Source organism: Lampetra planeri, chromosome 38 (assembly GCF_965212315.1).
Source record: "Lampetra planeri chromosome 38, kcLamPlan1.2.h2, whole genome shotgun sequence".
Lineage (NCBI taxonomy): Eukaryota > Metazoa > Chordata > Hyperoartia > Petromyzontiformes > Petromyzontidae > Lampetra > Lampetra planeri.
Genome location: NC_136144.1, coordinates 3,564,699 through 3,577,880, shown reverse-complemented (window position 1 = coordinate 3,577,880; position 13,182 = coordinate 3,564,699). Strand labels below are relative to the sequence as shown.

General features: G+C 56.6%; 1 protein-coding gene across 1 annotated transcript in view; it reads right to left on the bottom strand.

Moving 5' to 3' along the window:
• Positions 1–4,509: 4,509 nt before the first annotated feature.
• Positions 4,510–13,182, bottom strand: part of LOC144731203 (calcium/calmodulin-dependent protein kinase type 1-like) — an 86,269-nt gene continuing 77,596 nt past the window's right edge. The window contains exons 10-11 of the mRNA XM_078612198.1: positions 12,754–12,898; positions 4,510–4,717 (exon numbers count right to left, since the gene is read on the bottom strand). Coding sequence (XP_078468324.1) covers positions 4,590–4,717; positions 12,754–12,898 — 273 coding nt within the window. The 3' untranslated portion in view covers positions 4,510–4,589. The remainder of the gene's footprint in view (positions 4,718–12,753; positions 12,899–13,182) is intronic.

The window sequence follows — 13,182 nt, the reverse complement described above, 5'->3', positions numbered from 1 at the left end:
CGGGGGATCTTTGTCTTTGTGTGCACCTCAGACTTTCAATCTCTCATGAAGTGGCGAGTTCAGAAATGAAGCAACTGCTTCACTCAGTCACAAGTATTCGGAGAGCGCACGTGGGAATTCCACATTCCTATGGCTTTGACAATACCGATTTTCGTCTTTAGTTCCATGTCCTTCCCCCGCACCTCCGGTGAGAACGGTTGGCTACGTACGGTGTGAAAGAAGTTCAACGTACACACATTCAGTTTTGGTTTAGCCATGTTTGTTTGTTGTAGTACAGAGTTGGCCTAATAACTTTAATCTACATTGTCTTATGGTTGTTATTGTTTGACTTGCATCCCACTGGGATTTTTGCACACAGCGTTGAAATGCGGTGCTTTTTCTGGAAGACTTTGCTGTTTTTTCCTGCATTTTTCTGTTTGCGTGTAGTCACTTTAAGATGTTTCTCGTTCATGTTTTTGTTTGTTGCGGTTGCACCCGAGTCAAGAGCCGCATGGCTCACAGGGTTATACCTCCTAATACATGAAACTGAAATGAAACTGAAGTTTAATGAACGTCAAGCCCTTAGCTGAAATGAAACTGAAGTTTAATGAACGTCGAGCCCTTAGCCAATGAAGGCCTCCCTATGCCCTGTGAGGGTTGTTGGACCACACTGGATGTTTGGTTATGGGTGTCACAGGCCCTGATCTGACATCACCCACCATTGACGCCGTCCGTGAGCGGGTATCGAACTCTGCCCAACGGGTTCACAGCGAAGCTCGCGCTAACCGCTGCGCCACCGCTCCACCCTCAAGGTCGACGTGACAGCCACTGGCACTCGATGTCGCCACTGCAGAGAGACCACGAGCCCGGTCCATGTCCTCGCCGGGAGATGAACTCGCAGCGTCCAACGCGGGAGCGCGCTCGCTCGCTCGGAGCGCCGTTGCGAGATGCGGTTGGCGCGATGGCTGAGAGGCAGAGGTCGCAAACGGGTTTTGATTCCTTACCCGTACCTGGCCGCACCAGAGTCGCAAACGGCTACCCGTACCCGGCCGTACGGGTATCGGGTACCCGATTGCGACCTCTGGGATGAAGCCACGTTGCAGGCGCGGGTGGGTTGATTCTAGGAACTTGAATTGTGAGAAGAGACAAGACGTTGGGAAATGAGTGATAAACGGTTACTCACCAGTGACTCACGGTCTACCCGTACCCGTACCCGGCCGCACCAGGGTCACAAACGGGTACCCGTACCCGTACCCGGCCACGGGTAGCCGGGTATCGGGTACCCGGGTATCGGGTACCCGGTTGCGACCTCTGCTGAGAGGGACCTCCCCCGGCCCCCACCGCCCTGCCCCGTCACCCGCTGCCCCTGTAAGGGGCCGTCCATAAATAACGTCACGCGGTTTTGGACGATTTTTGACCCCCACCCCCACCTTCGTCACACGACGTCCCAAAAAGTCAGACCCCCCCCCTCAAATATGACGTCACAAAGCTCCGCCCCCCCCAAAAAAATACTTCAAATCGCTTTAAACTATTTTCATTGTAGTGCGTATTTAATGTGGCGCTGCACTCTGATGTTGTAGTAGAAAACATTTATTAAAAAGTCTATTTAATAGAACGTGTTGTCTATATTTATTTAAAGTTGCGCATTTTGATGTGACGTCACATTTCTCAACCCCCCCCCCCCCTCGTCACAAATGTCTAACCCCCCCCCCGCCTAGGTGCGTGACGTCATTTATGGACGTCCCCTAATATCTGCTCATCCACAAAGTGGTACTTCATTTATCGACCCTTCCAACGTGACGACGGGCTGAGTTGACACCTGACCGGGAATTTGAACCCACAGCTTTCCGACTGTAAGTTCGGCAGGCGCTCTGGCAATTCTTGATTCCGTTGGCGACAGGATTAACCGGGGCAGCCGCTGGGTTCGAACCGCGCTGCCTCCCCAGTTCGGCGTGACGACACATTCCCAAGGGATTTGAGTGACATCGCTGCAATGTCCCGAACAAACGAAGGCTCCGTTCAGCGGCAGATCACATATTTCTGAATGTCAGATTTTTTTGTGCAATGTTTACGCCCAACCAATTTCAGATTTTATTAAATATTTTCAGATGTAAATGTAATACTACGTTGAATAACTTTCATTGCGTGTACACCAAATGTAATCGTTTCGACGATTTAAAATATCCGTACGATTTTTTTTTTTTTACATGCAAGTTTCATCGGTAAAACGTACAACTGTGAAAACGTAGACATTGTTATACTTCAATGTTATATCAAGTGACGTCACGCACCGTCCAAAGTGTCGTTACGCGACGGCACTTTTGGCGGGAAAAAGAAGCGACGCCACCGGAAATTTCCATCGCTTCTTGTGGTGGTTTCAGATCGATCCAAACAGAAACATTTTGCACGGATCACGCGAACGTTTCCTACCTCGGCGCGATGTTCACATTCTTCTCATTAATTCGGAACAATCAGCGTCGCCGCACCGACGCGGCGAGGAGACGTCTCAAGGAGGCGAGGGCCACGCGGCCGCTCACAGCGGGGACAGCGCCAATCCGTGCGCACATTCACCAGACAGCCTCACGCACACACGCACTGACACACACGCACACACACGCATACACGCACTGACACACACGCACACACACACACACATGCACAAAGACACACTCACACACGCACTCGCACACACACACACACGCATACACACACGCGCACACACACATGCACACACACGCACACTCACACACACATGCACAAAGACACACACACATACACGCACACACACGCACACACACATCCACACACACATACACACACACGCACACACACACACGCACTCACACACACGCACTCAGACACACAAACGCACACACACACATGCACAAAGACACGCACACATGCACACACCCGCACACACACACGCACGCACACACACTCACACATGCACGCACACACACGCACACACACATACATGCACACACACGCACACACGCACATGCACACATGCACACACGCACGCACACATGCACACACACACATGCACACACGCATGCACACATGCACGCATGCACGCACACACGCACGTACACACACATCCACACACTCACACATGCACACACACTCACACATGCACGCACACACACACATGCACACACACACGCACACACGCACGTACACACACATCCACACACTCACACACACACATGCACGCACACACACACATGCACACACACACACTCACACATGCACGCACACACACACGCACAAACACACGCACGCACACACACGCACGGTTCGCAACGCGATGATGTCACAGTCAAGCGAGCATCGCGGTGACGCTAATCTCCACCCTGAGCCGATGGTGGAAACTCCACATTCCCGTGGCGGGGGGCCAATCTCTCCATCGGACACCCGTCCGCTGCTGACCATCACGTTCTCTATCAGCCTCTCGATCACTGCCGCACGATGAAACGTTGTAGTCTAAGTTTTTGGCGGGTGGGTGGTGTGGGTGGTGGGTGGGGGGGCGGGGTTTAAAAATAAAAATTGCCTCTCGACTTGGCCACCGGCATTCACAGCGGCGCCGCGCTATCGTGAAGGGTGGCCGCACAAACCGAGCCCCCCCCCCCCCCCGTGCTGCCGGGGCCGTCGCGCCCGGGACACGCGCGCCGCCGCGAGCCGGTGCGCCGAGAACGACCCCAAACCTGGCCCTGCTTGGCTCCGAGCTGATTCGGATGTCTTGCGAGGTCAGAGTTTCAGGGTTTGGCTCCGGCTCAGCTCGGCAATAGCCCCCAGTGCACAACCAATCGTAACCCTGTGCTTGGCACGGCTCCAAAGTGCCAGTGGAAAAGGGGGTTATGGGTGAAAGTGTTTAATTTTGTATTGAAACTCTGAGAGATATCACAATAATCTGCCCATCATCCCTCGGAGAGTCTACCTCGCCCATCTGCCAACTGTGGTGACCCATTTTGTGGTTTGCCCTGCGCCTATTATCGTCACGTCCCATATTTACAAATGATCCCCCGGAGATCAACCGGGCCAAACTCAAGCGCGAACCCAGAACCGCAACAATGGCTTTGTTTTGTTTAAGTGCCTTCGTCGGTGACCGTGCCGGGACCTTCGTGCCGGCTGCACCGGAGATCCTGAAGCTAAACTCGCGCCTGCGCTCCAACGGCAGCGCTGGCTGCCTGTGCCACCCGGGCCTCCCCGCGAGATCAAAGGCGTGCCCACTACGATCGCCCACCACGCAGGTCCTGCACGGAGGTCCACGTGAAGATCCTAGATGACGAGGGCCCTGCATGAAGGTTTACACACGGTAGTTCTAGAGGAAGGTCCTGCGGGAAGCTTCCTACGAAGCTCAAGGAAAGACATCACGTGAAGGCCCAGACCACGAGACCGCCGGCATCAGCCGAAGGGTAAAACACCGCACCGGGGCATGAGGAAGGCCCACATTAACGTTGACACCGTCAAGATATGGCGCGAAGGCCCAAAGCGAGGTCCCGCGTGAAGGCCCCCCACACACAAACAACAGCAGCAGCAGCAGCAGCAGCATGCAACGTGAGGCCCCGCAAGCCAGGGGCCCTCGCACGAGGGGGCCACGCAAAGGCCCCTCATTCCTGCACGGCCGTGGGGCGCGCGCCGGGCGACGGCTTGAGGGAAGGCCCCGTGAAGGTCGGCGACGGCGTCGGGGAGCTTGACATGGCGTCCTCGGACGTGGACAGAGACGCCGAGCTGGAGCCTGGGGAGAGGGGGGCGGACGGCCATGACGGTGATCAGCACGGGGCAGCATGAAGAGCAGCAGCAACGTTCTCATGGACATCATCAACGTCGATTTAAAGCTTTCGTGACTGCAGGGATTCATCTTCTTGGTTCTTTCGGTAAAGTCACGTAGAAGGAAAATAATACAATAATAAAAAATAAAACATTATAAATTGTATGTTTTATTTTTGTTATTTTATTATTTCCCTTCTACGTGACATAATACATTTTATGTTTAATTTTTATTATTTCCCTTCTACGTGACTTTACTCGTCTGCAAGGCTGTTGCAATTATCACGACGTTGATGATCTTCTTGGTTCTTTCGGTAAAGTCACGTAGAAGGGAAATAATAAAATAATAAAAATAAAACATAAAATGTATTATGTATTATGTTTTATTTTTATTATTTTATTATTTCCCTTCTACGTGACTTTACCGAAAGAACCAAAAAGATCATCAACGTCGTGATAATTGCAACAGCCTTGCAGACGAGCCATTCCGCCTCAAGGGCTCTTGCAAGCGAAATGCAGTTTTTCACGAAAAAATGAATGAGAGAAAATACGTAAAACATAAAACATTGGTGAAGTATGTGCAAACAATCCCCACGACTGACACAACTCCAGAAGGCGTTCATCCATGAGCGGACCGGCAAAGGGCTGCAAAAACTCCTTTGTTATGAGAATGGCACCATGGGAACGCCGTGCTTATTTTCACAAAGGTGACCATCGCACTCGCCACGGGACCACACGTGCTTACAATTTACCCACAATGGCAATTTCCTTTAAATAGCCTCCTTAGCATCGGCCGAGCGCGTGTACCCGCTGGCGGATAGGGTCATCGTCGGTGCACGCCACAGACGGTTAGCCCCTCGGCCAGTGACGACGCCGGATTCTTTTTTTGCCGCAATATTTTCACGCAGTCCCGTGGGCTCGCACCGAGCGCCCTGCGTAAGATGCCCGCGGGCGTTTGTGAAACGTACATCGTGGGGGGGGGGGGGGAGGGGGGGGGGGCTCGTCGCTGGCAACTCTGAAAACTCCACCTTCTCGCGGCGGGGCCGAGGTGCCGCCGCTCTCTTGCGGGAGAGTCGCTGACGGCTGCCCGCCGGCACGAAGCGCCGCCCCCCGTTTCACGGACCCCGGAGAGGAATGACCGACTCCACTGACCCCGACCGCGGGATTAACTCAGGCGCTTCCCTCTGCGGGGTGGCCACCCAGCGGCGGCTCGGAGGTCAGAGCACCGAGCCGGCTCCGTCGAGACCCCGTCTCCAGCATGGACGGGCGTGCGCGTGTGGTGGGGAGGGAGTGGTGGTGCAGTGGTGTAGTCAACGTGTTCCGAACCCAGCGACCTGCGTTCAATTTCTGGCCACGGATAGCAATTGGCGGCGAGCGATATCTCAACTCATCCCGAGCCTCCCCTTGGTCGACTCAGCCTTCAATGGTGCTTTGGCGTGCGTGGTGCGAGCGACAACGTGCGTGCGTTGTCTGTCTGTACAGGGTACCTGGGTCTGTTCCGTAATCTCCTGCTGGACAGCCTTCAAGTGGCCTCAAAGCGCACCTAGCCTGGCACAAGCGCCGTGGTAACGTCATCGCGTATCGCGGCCGTCGTTGCTGTGGGCTGTATGTGTGTGTACCTACAAGCACACGCCGTAATATGCATCGAGCCTCAAGACTGGGAGGGTTCCGCGATGGGATGTTCGTTTGGCTCAACGCGGGAGGAAACCGGAGGAACCCCCCCCCACACACGCACCAGGGCAGGCAGCGGAGGCAGCGCTGGCCTCTCCTGGCCGCCCCACAGCTCCCGAGCCGACAACCACCCACAGGCTCTGGCCGTCGCCCAACCGGCACGAACCACACCTCGACCACCGCAAAGTTTCCAAGCTCCGGTGATGGCGCGGGCTGCTGGGTCACAGGGATCGCGTAAGGAAACGCCGCCACCAACGCCACCACCAACTCCGCCAACGCCACAACTCCGATCGTTGTTGCGCGTTCTACTCCCGTTGCTTCCTCGGCTGGCGCTGTGTTTATCGCAAACCCTCGGTACAGCGCGCGCAGCGTCATAGCAACATTAGCGAGCGTTATTAATTAAGGAATGTGCAATTCTTCCAGCTCGGTGCGGATTATCCCTAAACGCCCTCGGATTTTCGCGGACAGGATCGCGCTCGGCGAGGCGCGACGGGGTCGCGGGCGCGCGGGAGATGACGCCACGACACGGGAGATCGCGCACTTTGTCACAATTAGCACAAGTATGTTCATAAGTAGGGCGGCCACTTCAAGTGGTTATGAATCTTTTGGGGTAAAATTGCAAAAATTGGGGGGTGGTGGTGGGGGGGGGGGGTGCAGCCCATAATGACAGCGGCACTGCGCCCAAGAGCCTCGCATGATTTTGGGATCCCAGCCCACTCTCTGATCAACTAAGGCCACCACCATCATCATCATCATAACAAACTTCCGTTGCGTTGCGGACAGAATGGCCCCACGGCTGGTCCAACGGAGCAGGAGACGCCAATGATCGACGCGCGCTTCTGTGCGCTCGTCACGGTCCGCAAGCCCCTTTAGCCCGCAAAAGGGCTTCGAGGGGGATTAAATGTTCGAGAACGATGTCTAAACGCATGTTTTTTGGTCACGTCGTTTTTGTCGAGCAGAATGTGCATTTGTGCGCGCGATGTGTCTAGGAGCTAAACGCCAAATATTGAAAACCGCTGGCGACGATGAGAGGAGAGAGAGAGATCGTGTAGTTTTGCTATTCCACCACAACTAGCAACCTTTCTATCCCCTACGATTATGTTTACCCACCGCACCAGACACTCAATGGAGGCCGAGTCGACCTAGGGGAGGGCCAAGCTCCGTTCAAATATTCACCACTGTTATTGGCCTGGCGAGGGAATTGAACCCTGGGCACAGGGTTCATAGGGCGGTGCGCTAACTATTGCACTCCCGCTCCGCATGCCTGCACACGCGCACGCAAACGCGCACGCACACGCTCGTGCGGGCAGCAGAGTCGATTCCCCATACCCCCTTGCGCGCATGCCTGAGCCGAAGCGCTTACACAAGCGGGCGGAGAGGCGCGGCCCAACGACACAACCACAGGCCTCGTGTGGCCACTTCGCGACACGCAGCAGCCATCTGAAGCACGCCGAACGCGTTGGACGCGGCCAGCGGCGAGCGCCGTTGGCGTCGGCCGCCCTGCCCGCCACTCACGCGGCCGCTCGGTTCGCCCCAAGCCGATTGCCCCCTTGACCCCGCCTGTTTTCTTTTCGTCAAGGGGACTCCTCCTCGCAGCTCGCAGGCGCCGCGGGGCGACCCGGGGTGGGGGGGAGGGGGCAGGGAACGGCGCTCGAGCCATCTGTGGAAGGCCCCCGACCGGCCTTGGGCGCAGCGGACGGAGCGCTCCGCTCTCACGGTGGGAAGCGCTTGAGCTCAAATCCCGCTCGGAGAGTCCCGCGGTCAGCGCATCGTCCAATCGGCGTCGATAAGGCGAGGTCCGCTTTGTGAGATGACCGTGTGGTCGTCCTTTGAGGAGGCTGGCCCTTGTCATAGGAATGGGGAATGTCCACCAGTGCCTCGGGGCCACCAGCTGGAGATGTGAAGTGCTCCGTGTGTGTGCGAGCGCAGGAGACACGAGGAGTGGATTGTGTTGCGGATTGTGTTTTACGCCACGGCTTTGTGCAAGTTTCCTGTTCCACCCTCTCCACCCTCTCCCTCTAATCTCACTTTCATCCCCTCTCCACGCACTCTTCACCCGCTCCCCTGCACACACTCTTCGCTCCAGAAAATAAGGCTTTCCATCAAAGCAGTGGGAGGTCGCTCATTCTCCTCTGCTGCCCCCACAGTCTGGAGCCCCCTTCCCCGAGGGATCCGTGCTGTTGACTCCCTACCGCTGTTCAAGTCCAGGCTCAAGGCTACAAATCCCTCTGAAAAATAAACATCGCAAAATATAATCGAGTCGAATTATGACACAAATCTAACAGAGAGGATCCATTCCCATAAACATCGGGCAGTCTCACCAGCATTGCTGGTGAGACACTGCATGCCGAAACAGGTCAAGCACTGAATCAATGCTGCTGAGGCTACACACCCCCAGAGAGCCGTGTTCGTCACAGACCTGTGAAAGGAGGCGTCGTGTCCACTTATTTATTTTGCTACTTATATTCCCCGTGACGACGCGGATGATTGCGCCGCGCGATTGATTTTAACAAGCGGCCCGCAAAATCATACGCCTTGAAGCCTCGCCAATCGGTCTGCGGGCCCAAGTTTGTTATTCTGTCCAGGGTGGCAAACCCACAAACTACAAAGCAAACAGTTTAAACGGCTTCTGCTGCCCGTCGGCGTCTCGGCCACGGCACGAGGTTTAATTTAACGACGTGAGCAGAGCCCCGTTCACAGCACTTACCCGGGCCCTGTTTCTCTTTCAAGGTTTCACGAGATAATCATAACCTTCGCTCAAACAAAAGTGTGTGTGTATGTACATATATATCGTGTTTTGGGAAATTGCCCTAATAGCTTGGCCGTGGCTTTCAAAGCAAAAATGTTACGGGGGGTTTATTTATTTATTTTATTTGCAAGTGGCCTTGGGGTCCTGTGGCCTCCCCCCGGAGCGCAGGGCCTGCCCCCCCCCTCCCTGTGTGCGGGGGGTGCGAGGGGGGGCACGAGGGGGGGCACGAGGGGGGGCACGATGGGGGGGCACAATGGGGGGGCACGAGGGGGGAGCACGAGGGGGGGGGCACGATGGGGGGGGCACGAGGGGGGCACGAGGGGGGGCACGATGGGGGGCACGAGGGGGAGGCACGAGGGGGGGCACGAGGGGGGGGGGCACGAGGGGGGGCACGAGGGGGGGGGCACGAGGGGGGGCACGAGGGGAGAGCACGAGGGGGGGCACGAGGGGGGCACGAGGGGGGGGCACGAGGGGGGATCTGAACGCAGACCGGCGCGGGCGCTGGGACGGTGACACCGCAGGCAGTGACGGCTTCCCGGAGCGAGTGGGGGGACGATCGCAGCGTCGCTCTCAGGAGCCTTTGGCTGTGCGCAGCTCTACAGCGGCGGCGCTGGAAGGGCGACTTCGGAGTCACTCTCCGACGATTGACTACCGGAGGGCTTTTTTATTTTAAAGTAAACAAACGTAATCTCTTCCGTGATTCCGTACCTTTCTAATTTGGCGGAAGCTAAAAAATGTATTACTTTCATGGTTCCCAGGTCAGGTCGAAGCATCTCTCTGCCCTGACGAGAGCCAATGGTGTCAATTCCACATTCCTACGGCAGGAACCAGTTTCTCCCCAAGACAATCACAGAGTCCACAGTGGCCCAGGGCGCTGGGGCTACGAAGAGGGGAAAGGCGCGGACGAGGGCCAGCCAGGAGGCCACGTTTCACTCCGGGGGCCTCTGCCGCACGAACCACGGCCACCGGTCAGGATGCAGACTCTCCCATCAACCCCGTCTTTTCTACTTTCTGTACTTTCTGTACCACGACCCCGGAGTGGGAATAAGTGAATTGGCTATCGGCGTCGCTCGCCGCTCACTCCGGCACACTCGATCTGACGCGGAGTCTCAGGACAGGCCCCTACGGCTCCTCCACTTCACGTCCATCAAGCGAGACCCTGAGTCGGCCCCATCGTCTGTGATTAAGACGGAGCGGGGAGGCTCAAGTTACATCTGCCCTGGCAAACGCTTCCTGCAATTACCCGGTGAGCAAGGGTGACAGTGTTTACACCGTTCCACTATCACACGCAGCGTTCACACCATTCCACGAACACTCTCCCTGGACACTGACACTCTCTCCACACCATGTCGATGTTGGGAATTGTTTGACCATACTTCACCACGCTGGACAGCGCGGGTTGGTGGAGGGCGAGCAGCCCTGTTCATGTAGCAGCCGCCAAACGGCATTAGCCGTGGCTGCTGGGAGCGGCCGAGTTAACGGCACCGGCGCGCCGACCGCTGTGCCGCCACTCCACCCCCCCCCCCACCCCCGTGTCGTAATAACAGTGGAATGGATGCCAGGCAGGGAAAAAAATCCAGGAATAAAAAAACAACAAACACAGAAGCGACGCGATATGAACCTCGAGGGCACACGCACGGATTTATTCTTTCTTTTTTGTTAAATCCCACGGCGTGGTGCTGTGGTCCACGCCCACCTACACGCAGTGGTTCATGAAATAAGTTCCACTGTGTAAGAAATCATTATTAAGGGCTGACTTGTCCCTACCACGTGAACGTGTAATTTCCACCGCAAGCCTTGGGGTCAGTGGAGATGTGTTCCACCCGTTTGAATGGAGAGACGCTTTTAACTCTTTTTCCACTGCACAATCGAGGCGTGCTGGCGCCGTGCCAGTCCGGCACGGTTCGGGATGGGCCCGGTTTTCCACCGCAGAAGCCGAGTCGCGCCGCGCGTGGTGAACGACGCGAGACGCGCGTAGACGCCGCTCCCTCGCGGTGTGCCCCAAACCCACGTCCGGCCTCAAGGTTATTTTGTTCAACCGCGAGAAATAGCTCGAGTGAGACCACGAAGAGTCCCATGGGCAAAAGTGCCCAAGTCGCCACCGTCGTCAGCCCCACCGCTGACCCTGCTTGGCCCTGAGCCGGATTCAGAGATCATGTCAAACCAGAGGATCGTGGCTTGGTTCTGGCGCGGCTCGGCAAATAGCCGGTGGAAAACCACCGACCCCGTGACTGCCCCCACGCTGGCACGGCTCTGGCATGCCAGTAAAAAAAAGAGTGGATTCCGCCCTTTTAAATGCGACCGCCACATTTGAGAAGTGCTCAGTGCTGAGCACGGCTTGCGGTGTGAGGAAGAGAGGTCGGCGTGAGCGACCGCTCTTCCTGGTGCACGGCATTGTGGGAAAAACCCCGCGGTGGCGTGAACCTCACGCTCGCAAACAGCACAGACGACGATGACAATGACGAGGAATACAGTGTGTGGGTTGTGAATGAAGATACAACACATTGATGATGTCGATGACATTAACACAACCGCCATGAAGAATATAACGCGCGCTGCTACTGATTATGATGCTGCTGCTGAAGGTGACATAAACAGTTTAGTGTAACTACTTTGCTTATCATCAGCTATGGCGATCTACTGAAGACCTCCCCCCCCCCTCCTTCACCAATCAGTCACCATCCCTCCCGGTCCCACAATGCAACAATCCACCCAGTGCATGAGCCGAGTTCCCCACTCCATCTCCGTGGGGGACGACGTCCTCTCTGACGGATTCCCTCCCTCGGCCGCCACCGTCTCGTTCGTCTCGACCCACAGGGCAGTCACCCCACGATGCCTCTCAGCAGAGCACGTGCTCTAATCCACGACGTTTCTCCTTCTGTCCCTCTTGTGTGTAAATCTTTGCTTTCGCCGGATTAAAATCCTCACAACCCGAAACGCGCAAAAAAAGTCCCTGCGCCTTCTGCCGAGAAATGACGGCAGGTTTAGAGAGAACCGCTCCTGCATCCTGGTGCTTCTAGGAGCTGGAATGGCGTCTTTCCCTTCTGAACCGAACGTCTGCTCTGTGGCACGCGCCAACACCGCACACCGGCTCTTCTCAGAACGATTACTCCCCCTTTGCCACGGTGTTTGCCAGGCTTTGCCACGGTGTTGCTGCCGAGCTGGCTGGCTGCCTGCCTGCCTGCCTGGCTGGCTGCCTGGCTGCCTGGCTGCCTGGCTGGCTGCCTGGCTGCCTGGCTGCCTGCAAGCGTCGCTCCTCGTTTAACCTCGGTTCGTCGGTACGCAGCATTTCGCTCCGTGTTACTCTCCCACACACGCCGAAGGAGACGTTTCTTTTACCTGCTCACAATCTTATTGCGAGTTTGGCGTCGGCGCCAAGTTCGCGGGCGCCCTCCACCGCGGCGCGATTTCCCCCTCTCTCCCGTCCGTGTTCCCTCTCTTGCGTCCCACCCCGGCACTCCGCGTCGTCCCGAGGCTCTCGCCCCGATCGACCGAAGGGAGCGAGCGAGCGAGCGGAACGCGCGGGGGGGGGGGGGAAGGATGCGCGATCGGGACGGGCGCTCAGTGCAGACAGCACCACCTACTGCCTTTGCTGGAGCAGGCGGGGTGCAGCGTGCTACCGTTGAAGGGCACCGCAGGGGGGGCCACCGCCTGGGCCGGCCCGTCCTGGCTGCAGCCCAGCTGCAGCTTCCGCATGTGCCGCACCACCGCCGTGGCGTTGAAGGCTTGCTGCGCGGACACGATTCGGGCGTCAGCGGCAGGCAGAGTCGTCAGCGGCAGTAGCAGCATCAGCAGCAGCAGCAACATCATCATTATCATCAGCATCATCAGCAGCAGGAGCATCATCATCAGCATCATTAGCAGCAGGAGCATTGTCATCAGCAGTAGCGGTATTATCAGCAGCAGCAGTAGCATCATCAGCAGCAGTAGCATCATCATCAGCAGTAGCATCATCAACAGTAGCGGTATTATCAGCAGCAGCAGTAGCATCATCAGCAGCAGCACTAGCATAA